This window comes from Papaver somniferum, unplaced genomic scaffold, assembly GCF_003573695.1.
Source record: "Papaver somniferum cultivar HN1 unplaced genomic scaffold, ASM357369v1 unplaced-scaffold_15, whole genome shotgun sequence".
In the NCBI taxonomy this organism is placed as follows: Eukaryota; Viridiplantae; Streptophyta; class Magnoliopsida; order Ranunculales; family Papaveraceae; genus Papaver; species Papaver somniferum.
The window spans coordinates 2,788,087-2,806,391 of record NW_020624376.1 but is presented as its reverse complement, the minus strand read 5'-3'; the positions used below and the strand labels follow the sequence as shown (position 1 = coordinate 2,806,391).

At 36.6% G+C, this 18,305-nt stretch overlaps 1 protein-coding gene and 2 pseudogenes across 1 annotated transcript; all 3 read right to left on the bottom strand.

Moving 5' to 3' along the window:
- Positions 1-672: 672 nt before the first annotated feature.
- On the bottom strand, positions 673-1,590 carry LOC113335606 (annotated as a pseudogene).
- Positions 1,591-6,494: 4,904 nt separating this feature from the next.
- Positions 6,495-7,985, bottom strand: LOC113335605 (protein ENHANCED PSEUDOMONAS SUSCEPTIBILTY 1-like). Its single transcript, XM_026581628.1, has 2 exons — positions 7,206-7,985; positions 6,495-7,121 (listed from the first exon to the last, which is right to left on the bottom strand). Exons 1-2 carry the CDS (start codon positions 7,983-7,985, stop codon positions 6,495-6,497), a joined length of 1,407 nt encoding a protein of 468 aa, XP_026437413.1.
- Positions 7,986-13,690: 5,705 nt separating this feature from the next.
- Positions 13,691-15,881, bottom strand: LOC113335561 (annotated as a pseudogene).
- Positions 15,882-18,305: the final 2,424 nt, after the last annotated feature.

The window sequence follows — 18,305 nt, the reverse complement described above, 5'->3', positions numbered from 1 at the left end:
AGAGATGAGAGAATAAAAATAGAAGAGAAAGTAAAAAGAAAAATGGGAAGAAGAGTAAGAAGAGTATATAAAGGAGATTTATTTTTACTCGAAGAAATAAATACCATTAAGACGAAAAGACGTGAGCAGTTGAAAAGCAGCAGTTACAGAAGACGTGTCAAGAAACAAATGGAAGAAAGAATACGTGTGATAAATGCAGAATATGAAAAGATGAACAGCTGCGGCATTTCTCACATCATTCTCTACTTTGCAGAGAAGATATGAGAAGAGGCAATATGTAGGATCAGAATCTCGCAATGACAATGTTTCAGCGAAATTATCAATGACACAGCACAACAACGTCGCAGAACAATTTCAGAAATGATGTGATAGTCCTGCGAAAATTAGAGAGCTTGCGAAATTAACGTTTGTAAGGTTGCGAGAATGTCGCAGACCATACCCGAAAATAAAGGACAGATTAGCTGTCACCCACTATGTATTTCCTTATAAATAGTCATTCAAGTTGTAAAGAAAAAGAGAGAGTTTTTTTGAGTAAGAAACAAGTAAATAGGAGAGACAAAGTCTAGAGCATAGATCATTCTTGATTTCTTTATCTTTTCTTGTAAGAATATTCAAAGGTTGATCAATAAAATTAAAAGTGTAAACCTAAAAATGGGTTGATTAATAATGAAATCATATGAGGGGTGTAGTGTAGGATTTCCTGCAACAACATGGCCCATTCACATGCAAAGTTCTTTGTAATTTGATTAATGGCTCCTGATTCAAATAGAATACAAATATACAATATATATTTTAGCAGCAATGAGGCTTGTATACAACTGATTAATGATCTAGTTTCCGTCTAAGGTGTCAATTAATCAAAAATAATCGATACCTTTAGCGGCTGAATAATTGGAGAGCTGAGGTACAGCAACAACGCTAGCAACAGATGAAATGAAGACAATGCTTCCTGTACCAGAGGCTTTTAAGAGAGGGTGGGCTAGTACTGATAGACGGTATCCGGAATCGAAGTTAGTGGCCATAACTTTTGCGTGATCCTCATTTGTGTAATCCATGGTTTCTTTCATCACAGCTGTTCCAACGTTGTTAACCTGTGATAGTACTCCGATCAGTAAACAATGTCAGTTTCGCTGTAATTTATAATTTCTAAGGAGATAAGGAAGGAGAGCATGGAAACAATGTCAGTTACCAAGATGATCAATTCATTGAATAAGCAGTGACCACAGCCTGAAGTGGATTCATGGAAAAGCAAACACAAACCCAAGAAAATAAGCTATAATTAAACACTTACAAGGATGTTGAGTTTGCCGTCAAAAACAGATGAGACGGTTTTGATTAGCATCTCTCTATCAGCTTGTATTGAAGCATCACTGACCGAACCAGTTACTTTATATCCTTTTCCTTTCCAATTTCGCAAGCACTACTCAATACCCTTTTCATTTCGAGCAGTAATATGAACCACCGCCCCAAATGCAGCTAACTCCTCCACTATAGCATGTCCAATCCCTTTGGTTGCACCAGTGACAAGGCCGTCTTTCCCTTAAGAGACCATCTAAGATTTAGATCAGTTTTAGCTATCAAGTCGGCCATGGTATTACAAATATTTTTTTCTCTGGAATTCTAATGGATTTTGCTTTAACAACCGTGAATTCCGTTGATTCTCATTGACTTGGTACCTAGTATCAGTGTATCACTGCAATTCCCGGTTTTACAAGTATATAAGAGGATAAGGGATGTCGGTAGCAGCTGTCCTCAGAGTACTCTCAATAAGTAGTGGTGCAACGGCGTCATACAATGTCGTCAATTTTCTTATCTAAAAACCATCAAATTTACCCCATTCGACCGAGTGTTATCCGCTTTGGATCTTGACCTTCTTAAAAATCTAAGAAGGTGTTTGATAATGGCAACTGCAAGATGAAACTTAGCTTATATAAAGACAATTCTCTTTATTGATGTTTAGAAGATCTCTCAAAACTAAACACAAGCTCTAATCTTGCTCATATGATCAACCACAACTTTGGTGATCATATATATATAGGACTATGAATTCCTTTTCCTAGTCCTATTACCTTATTACATGTATTTCCTTTTCTTAGAACTAGATGACTTCTAATTCCCTTAGGATTACATCAATTTCCTAATCTTGTCCTAACCAGCTTGTTAGTGACTTCTATGTTGAAGTTTAACCAACATTCTCCCCGTTAAGCTTCAACCTTACCCGTGACATATCTTGTACTCCAATCAGTTGTCTCATTTCTTCAAACTTGATCCGAGCTAATGCCTTTGTCAATATAACTGCTTTCTGCTCAGTTCCAGGTATGTGTTCTACGTTAATGACCTCCTTCTCGATGCATTCTCGTATGAAATGATACCTTTTGTGAATGTGTTTCGTCTTCCCATGAAACACTGGATTTTTAGTGAGTGCAATTGCAGACTTATTATCAATCTTGATGAGAACTTTTTCAGGTTCTCTTCCTTTGATTTCACCCAACAGTTCTTGAAGCCATATTGATTGTTTAGCTGCTTCTGTTGCAGCCATAAACTCAGCTTCACAGGATGAGAGGGCTACAGTGTCTTACTTCTGTGAACACCATGTAATAGGTGCTTCTCCTAGATAAAATATATGACCAGTTGTACCTTTTCCATCATCTTGGTCAATATTATGACTACTGTCACTATACCCAACAATTCCTTTTGATCCTCCTCGACCATACTTCAATTCACAACTGATTGTTCCTCTTAGATATCTCAGTATCTGCTTTATTACATCACCATGAGACTTGCGTGGACTCTGCATATAACGGCTTGCTACTACCACAGAGAAAGCCAAATCTGGTCTTGTGTGTAACAAGTACCTAAGACACCCAACATTTCTTCTATAACACGTTGAATCAATCTATGCTTCTTCTTGTGCCTTTGAAACTTAAAGTCCAAACTCCATTCGTATCTTAGTTGGATTACAAGTTTCAAGTCCTGCTTCTTTCAGAATTCTCCTTGCATAAGCTTCTTGTTTAATCTGAATCCCATCTACTCCTTGATGGACTTCTATGACAAGGTAATAAGTGAGTTTTCCGAGGTATGACATCTCAAACTTTGATGACATTTCTCTCTTGAACTCATTGATCACCTTAAGGGAGTTGCCAGTCAAAAATAGATCATCTACATAGACTGCAATCACAAGAAGCGTTCCCTTTTCTTCTCTTCTGTATACTGATGTTTCTTTAGAGCACTTAACAAATCTGATTTCTCTTAATATTTGATCTAACTTTGTATTCCAGGCTCGAGGAGCTTGTCTTAGACCATATAGAGATTTTGATAACTTATAAACCTTATGCTCTTGTCATTTTACTTCAAAAACTTCTGGTTGTTCAACATACACATCTTCTCGCAATTCACCATGTAAGAATGCTGTCTTAACGTCTAAGTGGTGAATTTCCCATGAGTTTGATGCTGCTTCTGCTATTAAGATACGAATTGTCTCTAGTCTAGAAACTGGTGCGAAAACTTCATCAAAGTCTATGCCTGATTCTTGAACGTATCCCTTAGATACAATTCTTTCCTTATATTTGTTGACAGTACCATCAGCATTCCGTTTTATTTTGAAGATCCACTTACGACCAATCACTTTTACCCCACCTGGCTTATCAACTAGAAACCAAGTATTGTTTATGTTGATTGAAATAATTTCTTCTCTACTTGCTTGTGTCCATTTAGTCGAGACCTTTGCTTCCTGAAAATTCCTTGGTTCATCATTAACAGAAAGTAGCATAATCTCACATTCTTCTGCAGCTTGAAGAACATAATCCTCCAGATACTGTGGCTTTTGTATCTGTCTTTTTGATTTTCGCAGTGGAATGGGTTGAGTTATATCATCGATCTCTTCTTCTTCTTCTTATTCTTCTACTTCTTCGTTATTCTCAGTGTTTTCATTATTCTCTTATTCTTCTTGATTAACATCATTGTTTCCATTGGTATTGATGATTATGGGTCCTTCTCCTTCATCAATTACTTGACCCCATCTCATGTGAAACATTCCTGGACCCCTACTTGGTCCATCATTAGTTTCTTTCCAGTTCCAGTTTGCTTTTTCATCGAATACCACATCTCGACTCACTATTACTCTTTTCGTTGTTGGATTGAATAATCTGTAAGCTTTGGATCCAGGCTCAATTCCTAGATGCACAAGAGTCTGAGATCGATCATCCAGTTTCTTAAGATTTGCAGAATCAACTTTTGCGTATGCTTTGCAACCAAACACTCTTAAATGATCTATGTTTGATTTTCTCTTTCGCAAACTTTCATATGGAGTCATGTCTTTCAGAGCCTTCGTAGGTATCCTGTTTATCAGGTATGTGGAGTGTCGTAAAGATTCTCCCCATAGATAATTAGGTACCTGCATAGCCTTTAAATAAATTCTTGTCATCTCCATTAAAGTCTTGTTTCTCCTCTCCACCACTCCGTTTTGTTGTGGTATCCCTCGAACCATCTTGTTCTGAGACATAGTTTTAAAGGTTCTGAAACTTATGTGTCCTAACCTTGCGTGCCAGTTCCATGTCTGATCTTCCAGTCTCATATTCAGACACAATGGCCTTCCAATCATGAGACTTATATTGTAGAGTATATTCTATGATCCTGAGACTCTAACTAAAATTCTTCCACTTGGGTCATGAACTGTTAGATAATCTTGTCGCATTCTAACATCACATCCAACTTTTGTAGCTTGTCCCAGACTCAGGATGTTGCTCTGTAAGTTTGGAATGTAATAGATATTTGTGACAAGTTTCTGTTCTCCTGTTTTAATTTGAAATGGGATTGATCCTTTCCCTTTGATCTCTATAGAAGATCCATCCCCAAACTTCACTTGTCCTTTGATTTTCTCATTGAGTTCAGAAAAGTAGTGTCTCTTACCAGTCATGTGATTGCTGGCTCCATTATCTAAATACCAGATTCCTTCTTCTCCATCCTTTGATTCGTAGTTCTTTGGTATTAGTTTCCCTTCGTTTAAGAATACAACTTCGTGCATGAAAAGAGTTGTATCTGCTTCCCTTGTTTCATTCTTGTTTGCTTCTTCCATCTTTTGTATTATTTCAGGGCATACAGAGGAGAAGTGTCCTGGTTTATCACATCTGTAACAAATAATGTTTGATCTATCCTTCTTTTCTTTCCCTTGGTTTTGATCATTCTGACTTGTTGTTTTATCTTGTGAGTTAAACCTTCCTCCCCTTCCTCGACCTCTGTTTACTCTACCACCTCTTCCACGACCTCTTCCTCTTGTCGCAGAGTTTTGTTGGTAAAAGTTTGTGTACAAGAGTTTTCCTTAAGTTTCTCCATTGTTTTCTTCATCAAGGATTCTCTCTTCATATGCTTTCAATCTTCCAATTATATCTTCATAGCTAGTATTCTTTAAATCTAAGACTTGTTCGAGAGAGTCTATGATATGAATATACTTGGATCTTGGTAAACTATTGAGAAACTTCTTTACCAGTTTATCTTCATTAATGGATTGTCCAAGTGACGCAGCTTTTGAGGCTATCTCTGATAGCTTTCCTGCAAATCTATCAATAGTATCAGTGTCTTTCATCTTCACTCTTTCAAATTCAGACATTAAGGTTTGCAGACGGGCTTCTTTAACTCGATCAGCTCCGAGATTACGTGCCTTTATTGCATCCCAAATTTTCTTTGAAGTTTCCTGTTCACCAACTTGTAGAACAAGACATTCTGGTATTGCTTGAAAGAGTAATCCAATGGCAACATTGTTTTTGTCTGGGTCCAATGTACCAGGATCAATTGTTTCCCAAACTTTGTAGATTTTCATCAGTACCTTCATTCTCATGGCCCATACTGTGTAGTTTGTGGCGTTGAGGATTGGAACTTGTATTGATCGTGGCGTGAACTGTTTTGCACCCACAATGGTGGTTTCGTTTTCCATGGCTCAGAAACAAGCTCTGATACCAATTAATGGCAACTGCAAGATGAAACTTAGCTTATATAAAGACAACTCTCTTTATTGATGTTTAGAAAATCTCTCAAAACTAAACACAAGCTCTAATCTTGCTCATATGATCAACCACAACTTTGGTGATCATATATATATAGAACTATGAATTCTTTTTCCTAGTCCTATTACCTTATTACATGTCTTTCCTTTTCTTAGAACTAGATGACTTCTAATTCCCTTAGGATTACATCAATTTCCTAATTTTGTCCTAACCAGCTTGTTAGTGACTTCTATGTTGAAGTTTAACCAACATTTGAATACCATTTCAAAAATTATTTTTTGAATTAATTCAGTTTTGATTTTGTTACAATTGACCATCGTAACCCACATTGCCTAGTAGGACCACATGCATAGTAGCGGTTCACCCAAATGGCTCATTGCCTGTCTGAATCCTTACATTTTGATGGCAAAGAAGAAAAAATAATGTTATTGAAGAGGAAGAACGACACTGGCAAATTAAGGTAGTAGAGACAACAATTACGATAAGAAAAAAAGGTTAACAAGAGAAAGCATCCATGAATTCAGCATCATTTTCCATGGCCTTAAAAACCTCAATTGGAAGGCAGATTTCAATGTCAATACTTCCTTCAACTGGCCCTTGATTCACAAATGTTGCTCCGTTTGATTTCCCACGGACACCAGTTTTCACAGCAATAGGTCGGCCCCAACCAAAATCGTTTCCATACATGTTGAATCTATGAGAACCCGCAGCCACTAAGATTTTCTTCATAATTCCTGCCTCATCACCAGAATTAACTATCACAGGTTTTTCTGTTCTCGTTTCGAAAGTACTTCTAATCTTTTCATCACTGTTAGAGTTAACCACCTCGTTCAACAACGAAGCTAAGAACCCATATCCCTTTTTAAGCACCTCACCGTCAGTTGCAGTTACATGCGCGAAGGATACTGAGTTGCCAAAATATGACTCTGCCAAAGGTGGAATCAATTTGGTTCTATTATTCATCATAAATCCAAACAAAGTTTCTCCATTTTCGCTGTAATTGTTATTTAAAGTCCTTCTAGCACGTAATACAGCTATCCAAATGTGAGCTAATACAGCTTGTAACGAAGAGATTACTGCTTTTCGTTTTTTATCAGATTTTATTTCCGAATTAGCCTTCGCCTTCAATTTCCCAACGTTTGCTTTAGACAAATGGAATCATCTTTCTACGTGACCCTTAAACAGCAGAACTTTTGTATTACTGACATTACTTGCTGTCAAAAATTCATCAGCCAAACAAGACGGAAGATGGATAGGGCAGTCTGTGTCTTTGATAAACCAACGCTTGAAAACCGGAAGAGGACATGGAGTATGATTGTTGGAAGATCTAGAGATCTCAGACCATAAATTAATAAAATGCCAAAATGATGTACCATCACATACCGAATGATTAGCACTGCACCCTATGAACACACCGTCAAGTAGTTCAGTTATTTGAATAGAGAGCAAAGAAAGAGACAGACCTTCGAAGTTCATTACCCCGTTGAGAGAAAACAGTGGATCTATTATGCTTGCAGGAGTATAGGTCTGTGAGACAATGTCGTCTATTGATATGTCTGCAGTTGCATGAATGAACTCTGCACCCTCAGAGTTGCAGTTGATATAAATGGAGATCGTGTTATCATCTTCATGTTTCTCGATGCCAAGACGACCAGCTAAAGGAAAGAAATGATCAAGTGCATACGACAAAGAAGTTCTCAAATGACTTATAATGTTCTTGTTCGCCTCTTTGTCTGCTTGCTTAGGTGAAGATTGTGACTTATCGAAGAGAAAACCCCTTTGCATATATGGAAATCTCAAATTAACTATATCCCATGGATTTAGATCAATCCGCTTATGATCATTCGTAGATTGATGGATGTAACTTGCTGGTCGTACTTCTGTTGTGCAGACATGACGGACCTGAACAACAATCATTTTGCCGACCAGTCTCTTTTTGCTCTCTACAATCAGTAATGCTTCACTCAACAGCTTTGACAAATGCATGTATATATATCTAAAACAAAACCTTAATTAATTGAAAGATTTTCCTGATGCCCGTTAGTGTTATTGTTTTGATTCTCCTGATAGTTTTGTTGCGCATTTATATCTATTTAATTAAAAGATCTTTTAATTCAATTAATTTTTTGTTTTGATTTTCCTCAAGTTTTCGATGGACATTTGGTTTTAATTAATTAAAACATTCTTATGATACTAATGTGGGTGCAAAATACCGCATCCTATAATAGGAGCGCCTAAATATCATTTCTACAACAATGACTCAGAGGTGAAAATAACAAGTTCATCACTTCACTACTCACGTGCGAGGCAATATCAACATCAAGAGTGTGAGGCAATATCAACACAACAAGAGTGTGAGATAATATCAATAGAGGCGCGCTTCAATATCAATAAAGTTGCGCTCCAACATCCGAAATAAAGGGTTTTATTAGCTGTACTCCACTACTCATGTTAGCTGTCATCCACTATGTAAACACATATATAAAGAGAAAGGCAGGAGAAAAAAAAAGAGAGCGGAGACACATTTGTAGAGAGAGGTCAATCTTATCTTTGCATATTCATCTTCATCCTCCATCACCTAAAACTAGATCTAGAGTTCTACCAAAAATCCATTAATGGAGATTCTAAATGTAATACTCATGTAATTCAACCACTCATGATGAAGAACCATGGATGTAGATCACATTGATCGAACCATGTAAAAAATCCTTGTGTCCATTTTACATTTCAAGTACTTTTACCTTCATTCTCATGTTCAATATGTTTAGATCTATAGAAATTCTTAAGGGGTGTTAGTTGTGTGATTTCCTGCAACTACATTTTGGCGCTAGAAGGAGGGGGGACGAATAAAGGATTTATCCTACCTCTTACCTTGTTGGTTCAAGAAGAAATTTCAAGTGGGAATTATCAACTGTGTACATATTTCTGGATCTATAAAGTTCAAGGAAAAAACCAAAATTTTGGAGGAAGATTCTCATGTTTAGGAGAAAGAGGCAAATTTTGTGAAGGGAATGATGGAAGGGCAAAGATAACGATAAGAGGCGCTGCGTCTTTTATCACTAACGAGGACTATCACAGATGGTTCAATGTGGAGTGAACAAGCAATAGGTCATGTGTTCGAATCCGTCAACATACATATTTTTTCTTCTTATTGACAAGAGCGAATAAAAGGGTGGCATTATGTTCTATTTCACAAAAAGAACCCAGCGCAATTGGTTAAGGGAGAAGATAAAGATGAAGGTCTACTGTCTTTGACTATTTCACACAGAAGAGAACTGCTACAGTTGGTCTAGTGCGGTAAAATGCAAAAGTTTGGTCAAGTGTTCAAGCCTCACCCCTTGACTATTTCACACAGAAGAGAGCTGCTACAGTTGGTCTAATGCGGTAAAATGCAAAAGGTAGGTCAAGTGTTAAAGCCTCACCCCTTGCACATCCTTTTGCAGTGCGGCATTTATACATTTTCTTTTTGCCGCACGGCATTTATACATTTGAGGAGGAAGGAGGCATTATCATCTATACAGTGATTAGTAAAGCAGCTCATATACTTCATACAATATATATATCTCGCGCGAGATTGACAACAACTGCAAATCACATGAAAGCTAAGTATCACTTTCCTTAAACATTTTACTTACAACAAATAAAGAATTTTGATTTTATTTACACAATTACAAAAAATCGAGAAAAATCTCGCATATTTCAATTATTAATATTTCTCTTGAATATTTGGCTTTGCTTCAAATGATATGGTATTTCACATGGAGAGTAGTAAGGAGCGAAACAAGACCTCTTCAACAGGATAGTGAGACCTACACAATAGGATGCATAAGATCTCATTAGGATCATTTCCATGGGAGGTATCTATCAAATGAGACGAAACAAGTCGTACAAAGAAAATCAAACAAACAAAACGATTTGAACTTGTACATAAATGGAAATTTTTGATAAAAGAAATTTTGAATACTAATTTAATTTCTTATTTTCATTACAGCATAACATGGGGCAGAGAACATGGAGTAGTAGCTTCATTTGATTCATTCGTAACACTTCTTATTCGCATTCAAGGACGGATACTTCTTACACTTCTTCAAGGAATGATACTTTATACTTCTCAATACTTCGAAACTTCGCAAAAGAATAGAGGCAAGTACGTACTTTTAAGATTAGTATTCTTTCGCGTAGTTCCTTCATCAACAAAGATCAAAGACTACACCAACATCACGCGGCTCACTCCAAGAACTACACCAACACGGATTTTTCCTTAAAGATCGCTCTTCAAGCAATATTCAAGGAAAGAGGGGAAAAATGTGGGTGTAAAATACCACACACTACAATAGGAGCACGTAAATATCATTTTTACAACTATGACTCAGAGGTGAAAATAACAAGTTCATCACTTCACAACTTACCTGCGAGGCAATATCAACATCAAGAGTGTGAGGCGATATCAACATCAAGAGTGTGAGGCAATATCAATAGAGCCGCGCTCCAATATCAATAAAGCCGCGCTCCAACATCCGAAATAAAGGGTTTCATTAGGTGTACTCCACTACCCATGTTAGATGTCATCCACTATGTAAACACATATATAAAGAGAAAGGCATGAGAGAGAAAAAAGAGAGCGGAGACACATTTGTAGAGAGAGGTCAGAGGTCAATCTTATCTTTGTATATTCATCTTCATCCTCCATCACCTAAAACTAGATCTAGAGTTCGACCAAAAACCCATTAATGGAGATTCTAAATGTAATACTCATGTAATTCAACCACTCATAGTGAAGAACCATGGATGTAGATCACATTGATCGAACCATGTAAAAAAATCCTTGTGTCCATTTTACATTTCAAGCACTTTTACCTTCATTCTCATGTTCAATATGTTGATGTCTATAGAAATTGTTAAAAGGTGCGTTAGTTGTGGGATATCCTGCAACTACAACTAATTACTCCATCGGTTTCATTATTTCTGTCAACTGTTCCATTTTCGTTAGTTTTAAAATTGGGTCAAGTTTCTGTTTATAGTTGTAACTTTTCAATAAACTTTCTAACATACTCATAAATTTTATATATAATGGTTTAAAATATCAAAAAATACATATATAATTAGAAAACAAATTTTTATAATATCTTTGTTCTCGATCATCCATTCCTTTTAAAAAAAATATATTTTGCTCAAAAAACTAGATTCCTTCATATATTTATATGATCTTTTCATCTTTATTTTTAAAATATTTTTTTTTCATTTATTAAGTTTTCAAAATTTTGATATCTTTTAGCCTTTTATTTTTATTTCATACTTGCAATCCTCGTGGTGATTAATTTCACTCACGAGATTAGGATATATCCAGATTAATTGGGGTATACCAAATAAAACAAGATAAGGTCATTATGAAGTAAAATCCAAAGCCCGTTAGTCAACTATTTTAAAAAATAAATAAAACGCCCTTACTTAATTAATACTAATCTAACTTAATTAAGATTAATCCTATTTAATTATCCGTAATCATATTTTACTTTTTTTTTATTACTTTTTTTGGACTTATTTTTTCTTTTCAAAAAGAATAAAATTTATATTTTTCCCGAAATCAGTCATGGTTAATAATGTGCAACCATGATGATTCTGGAAAATTCCTAAAAGTCGTCATGGTTTAAATAACAAACCATGACGACTATTTTTTTTTTGGTCAATCAACAATTTCGATTTATTCATATCAAAACATCCAAATACAAGATAATCAAAACTCGATTACAAATATAGATATCCATTACAAGTAAATCGAAGAGAAAGAGCCATAAACCGCAACAATATCCAATTTCTGTATATGTAGTAGGGAAGAATGATGGTATTACCCGGAATCGATTTCGACCATTTAATATGATTTTTTTATTTTTTAATAAAAAATGCTCATAAAAGAAAGGAGTAATTTTCCCATAATCTTTTAAATCCAAACGTACCGGATGTCCTAAATCCCTTTGATTGAATATGGATCCAAAGCAATACCGTGTTGAATTAACGATGTTCTTGAATCGAGAATAGCAAGCCACGAACCAGCGATCAAGGTTTGAATAAGTTCTCTCAAAGCGAAGAGAAAATCGCCCTAAATGGCGAAGAAAATTCGCTATTCAAGCCACGAACCAGTGATCAAGGTTTGAATAAATGTCTCTCAATGCGAAGAGAAAATCGCCCCAAATAACGAAGAAAATTCGCTTGAAATAGCGAATGATATAAAAAATAAAAGAAAAATAAGTTTTATTGAAAAGCTACCTACTAAAACTTAAAAAGAGAAAAATTCTTGCTCAGATCTGGTCCAAAAAACACGAAACCTGAGCAAGATGGTACGGAAAGCTTTTTTTTTCCTAGAGAGAAGAAAGGAAAGAAGGGAGAGAGTCGGTGAAGATCAGTAGATTCATTAATAGTATCTGAAGGAAAATAACCATGACGACTTTTCAAGCATCATGAAAAGTCGTCATTGTTAAAATAACAGACCATGACGATTTCTGAAACATCAAATATTTTTGGGAAAAATTTGTTAAAATCGTCATGGTTAAAACTGAACAGCTTGGAGACCGTAAAATTAGTAGAAAAGCCTCTTCCTAAATCAAAATTATGCAAGAGTCGCCATGGTATCAATTATGGACCATGCCGACTGATTAAGTGTCGTTAAATTATAAAAGTTAAACCTCGACGACTTTTGCAAAACTCATTATGGTTAATAAATATAATGTAACAATTTTTCATATATTAAAACTCGTCATGGTATTGTTACTAAAACCATGACAATTTTTGCAAAAGTTTTTTGAAAAACTAATAAATAAATGATATGAGAGCATGACAAAGGGACAATAAAATAACTCTATACTTTTCAGACACTCCTTATTTACTTGTCTCGGTTAGGATTTTTTTTTTTTGTATACCCCTGTTAATCTGGATATATCCCAATCTGACCAGTTTAATTTTAGATAGTTTTTAATATTAACTCTTTTATCAAAACAAAATAAGTAAAGGATGGTCTAATAAAATACTACAACCCCTACTATTTTGACAAAGTCAAAATGGACTAAAATAATGAAACCGACCCAGTAATAGTTATTATTTTGATTCTCTTGAACCTAGTTAGCAATTCGACGTATTATTCGTAAATTTTTACGAACCATTTGTTTCTGAAAGTGTATTATTCGCAAATTTTTAAGAACCATTTGTTTCCGAATAATGCGACCGAATCACTGCAACCCCGAACCCACTATGTGTATAATATGGGCTAGCCGAATAATTGGCGACTTATTCGTGGATCCGAATAATTCGACAGGTCGATACGCCAGTTAGTAGCCGTTGACTCAGCTGAGTCATCAGATTTTAATGCTGATTCATCGGATTTTAATGCTTTTGTTTACAAACCATTTGTTCCCGAATAATACGACCGAATCACTACAAGCCCGAATATATTACGTATATAATATGTGCTGGCTGAATAATTGGCGACTTATTCGCGGATCCGAATAATTCGGAAGGTGGATACGTTAGTTGGTTAGCTGTTGGACAGTTGGAGAATAGCAGATGGTTGTGGAAGAAAGAAATAAAACATAGCTTGTGACAAAAGAAAAAGAAGAAAGAGAAAAGTCAGGAAGTCGAGAAAGAATACATCTCCCGACCTCCGAGCTCACTAAACGTTTAATTTGAAAACTTGCTGCATGAACTGTAGAAAAACACTTATTCGGCCTAGCATTTTGATTCTAACAACCATATAAAACAGGTACAGTAAGATGATTACATCATGTCGATTAAGGAATCGCTGCTAGCAATACCCTCCGGATCGGTAACAGTGTTTAGAGTCTTTGTTAATCTTTTGTAGGAAGGAGGTTTCCTAGCAAGTGTCAACTGTTCAAAAGCATAAGAAATTTCAATGAGCTTTGGTTCTGAACCCCTTAATCCACCAAATGTGATCCCAATAGGCATTCCATTTGGTTGATATCCTGCGGGAACACTGATTCCTGGGTGTCCTCCAATAGAAAGCACTGTTGAAAACCGACTCCCTGGAGTAACGACTGCATCCAAATTGTTTTTAATCATCAGACTCACAAACCCGTATTCATCAAGTCTTTGCACCTTCTCCAACACCTTTATCTCTGCTGCCCCAATTTTTCCACTTGTCTTTTGAGAAGCTATGAAAAATTCTTGTCCATACATTCTTGTTTTCTCCTGATCAATTAATGAACATACACATTCAGTACTACTGATTTGTACAATATGTATTAGATAAAAATTCTTACGACTAATTAGTTTTGTTTAATTATGGGGCCAAAAAGGAAAAAAATGCTTGCAGGCAGCTCTAGGATGAGATGGAAATTTCAACCGTCATCTTATCTACGCATATGCCCTAATTAATATACGCACCAGAGAAGTGTATTTGTAATTGAAGGCGATCACATCAGCTAACGACCTCACTGGAGAAGAAACTAGTTCTTCTAGGTAATCATTGAGGGCCACCTTTAGCTCGAACTTTTCCACTAGGGTTTGACCACTGAGATTTGGATTGAGAACAGTGTTGATGTTGGCGATTGCTAAATGGTCCACTATAACTGCACCTGCTTGCCTATCAATCAGGCAGCGTACGCGTTCGTTATTGATATTATAAATATGAAATAGCTAGTAAAAGAAATGACTCAGCAGATGCAGTGATGAGTTTAGTATTATATACTTGAGTGTCGCGATGTGGGCTGCGAAGAGTTTTATAAGCGTTGAACCTGCAGGAAAATTGTAGAAGGGATTCCGGACTACACCAATTCTTTTTCCGACGAGGCCATCTTTTTTGAGGAATTGCTTGTAACCACCTTCCGGTATGAAGTCTTTTGCGATATTTGTTTGTTCACTATCAAATTCATCATAACCAACCATCTCATCCAGTATGTATACAGCATCAGTTACGGTTTTACCAATAGGTCTGCATCCCGCATCCCGCATTCATTATTAATATGCGTATATAAAATTTTGTTAGAGAATTGAATCATCTACAGCTGCATATATATGCACTTACCCTATTGTGTCAAATGTTGGCGCTATTGGGATCATACCGGACCGACCGCATAGTCCAACAGTAGGCTTGATTCCGCAAACTGAGTTATAACTGCTAGGGCAGAGGACTGAGCCATCTGTTTCAGTTCCCAAAGAAGCTATTATCAAATTTCCGGCCACAGCAATGGCAGAGCCACTACTTGAACCACATGTATCCCCACTTAGAACGTACGGGTTCTGCAGGCACATGTCACATGTGAGTTGATATTAGTTTGATAGCAATATAGCTACCTCATGATTGTATTTAGATGTTGGAGTTTATATACATACCCTGCCCTGTCCGGTTACTGCACACCATCCGTTGGGAGCTCTTGAACGCGGTAAATGTCCCCACTCGCTCAGACTGGCTTTCCCTAGGATCAATGCTCCCGACTTTCTCAATTTAGCAATTACCCCTGCATCACGTGGTACAACAGACCCTACGAGCGCATAAGAACCAGCTGAAGTGTTTAGTTTATCTTTTGTTGCAATATTATCCTTGACAAGGATTGGAATCCCATGGATCCCACTCAAGACCCCATTTTTATTGCTCCTTTCTTTGTCAGCTTGGTCAGCCAGATCCAATATGTCAGGGTTAATCTCGATTACGGCTTTAAGAAGTGGATTGAGGGTTTGAATTTGCTAGATGTAAAACTCAACTAGCTTCCTAGATGTTAATGTTTTGTTCTCGAAAGCTTGTTGGATGTCTTTGATAGTGGCTTCATGTATAGAGAAACCATGAGTGGTTTGGATGAGGCTATTGACATTGATTGCCAGCACTATCAGTATTACTAGATATGAATAAGAACTCATGTTTCCAATAAGAGAATGATGCTGAAGTGATGAGTATGCTATATCCCTTCACTGCGGGGGACTTTATATAGCAGCTAAAGTGATTGATCCACAGAAACCTTTCTTAATTAGTTTTTTTTCTCTAATTGAAGCAGTTGTAGCTAATTTTCTTGTTTTATTATAAAAATTGTTTGAATAAATCACGGGTAGTAGGAATGCCGGGCACTTAAAAATTTACCCGTCTAGCCAGCAAGGAATATTTATGAGATCCAGCAGATGGGCTTTATGATGAACTTATTGTTAATTGTTACAGTCCAACCATTTTGTAGTTGTACCAAGGGCAATGCAAAGCAAAAACCACTACTTTTGGCCTTGGGGAAACTGGGGTGCAGTTGGGAGTCATGGTGGGACTTTCAGGTGTTGTGGCCATTTCACAAATAAAGGAGTTTTCCAAAAGGACATTTTTTATTCATTCATGGAGTCCCAGAACAAGGTCTAGTAATCTTCCAGGAGGGAGGAAAATTGGAACCGGTACTGACTGAGCATTTCATGATTTTTCTCTATCAATTTTTTTTTTTACTTCCCCAATACTAGGTGATATCAAAGAAAACTCAAGGAATTAGCAATGCCATAGTTTGTTGAGTATCATGTGATGTGATGTTTTTAATTTTCTAAACCAATCTGATCATACGTGGCGTATCTAGACGTGTCATCAAGTGCCCTAGTGTCGGACACAGTTACGATACGGACCTATTCAATAGTCGCATCTTTGTATCAAGCACCCCAAACAATGTCGCAAGAATCACGTGTGAGTTGTTGATGATTTTTTATTTTTTTTTTAATTTTATATAAGCACTCGTGTTTGAAAATGCAGTAAGTCGGTCGAACAGATGCCATCACCAAAAGAATAATTTTAATTATCTGGCAATTAGATCCTCAGTTCTAAATATTATCCTTTTTGTCATGCTCTCACCTACGCTTTTAGATTACGTGATTGTATTCTACTTGCTGTAGATTTGAAAGTGAAATTCTTTCTCACCTAATATATTTCCCTTTCCTGATCAAGAAAAAAAAAAGTTCGTCCATGTGATTAAAGTTATGCTCAAATAGAAAACATGATCAGAGAGATGGAAAGAAAATAAAAGAAAGATAGTTTGTTATCCAATATATCAAACATGGGAAGACGAGAGTAGTACTGGTGAATAGTTTTCTATTTTTGAAGCCGCGAGTACAACCCATGAACTATCTTTAATGTAAGGGCATCGAGTATTTTCACAAAAAAAAAAAAAAAAAACTATCTTTAATGCATAAATTAGAATATATTATTATTTGTACCATAAGTAAAAATGCCACATAATGGGCCAAATTGGTACTTGAATCATCTTCTGGCCCTCATCCAAGCTCGCTAACCAGTCAACCGAAGCAGCCCACCAACCTGCCCAACATTACATAAATTCAATAACTGGTCAATGGTCAAAGTCAACGCCCGATCAACGGTCATGGTCAATGGTAAAAGTCAACATCAGGCCAATAGTCAAGGTCAACTATCAGTCAAATGTGAAGCCATGCAGTTTCCATCCATATGGCCGAAAGTGATGCCATGCAGTTTCCAGCCAAATTGCTGCCAACCAATTTTCAGTTAACTATTATGCCACACTGCCAGCCAGTCTCTACCCATGCTGTCAGTTGTGCTACCATCCATCATCCATCTATACTGCCAGCCATTATGCTTGTCATCCAGTCAATCCATCATGCAAAGCAGTTTCATGCAGGATTGATTCCAGAAGCCATGAATGAGCAATTCCATGCAGAATTGATTCCAGCATGCATGCAAGCAGTTTCATGCAGAATTGATTCCAGCAGTCATGAATGAGCAGTTTCATGCAGAATTTAACATGGAGACATGAATGAGCAGTTTCATGCAGAATTAAATAGGGAGGCATGAATGAGCAGTTATGGCCATCTAAGTTTATATTGAAATTATGTATTCAAGTGTATAAATAGGGAGGTAGCCAATACACCAAAAGGGCTGGCTCATACAGGAAAAAAAAAGATACAATGTAATTCTATTATCAACAAAATCACTCCCCAAGGGGATTCACCCGTGGACATAGGCAAACCATGCCGAACCACGTTAAACCCATGTGTCTATCATTTCTGATTCTTTCTTGCTATTAGCCTTGTTTTCATCAACTACACCAAAATCATCGTGTTTAGTGCCTGGAAATATTTTTGGGTGCAAACATTGGCGCCGACTAAGGGGAATACGAGAAAGGGAATCGTGTTTTCCCATTGAGAAAAGTTGTACAGAATGCTTCAAAATCATCTCCTTCAAAAAGCAGTTTGAACGTCTTGAAAAATCACTGCTGCTGTCCAGTTGATCGCAACTGCTGCAGCCCAGTATGATCGTTGTTGCATTCCAGCTGGTCGCAGCTGCTGCTGACCATATAATTGCAGATACTACAG

Excerpts from the sequence above, each read along its gene's own strand:
- LOC113335605 (XM_026581628.1), bottom strand. The coding sequence starts at position 7,985 with ATGCATTTGTCAAAGCTGTTGAGTGAAGCATTACTGATTGTAGAGAGC. Across the intron at positions 7,122-7,205 it reads AATTTTTGACAGCAAGTAAT|GCGAAGGCTAATTCGGAAAT; the intron begins GTCAGTAATACA and ends GGGAAATTGAAG.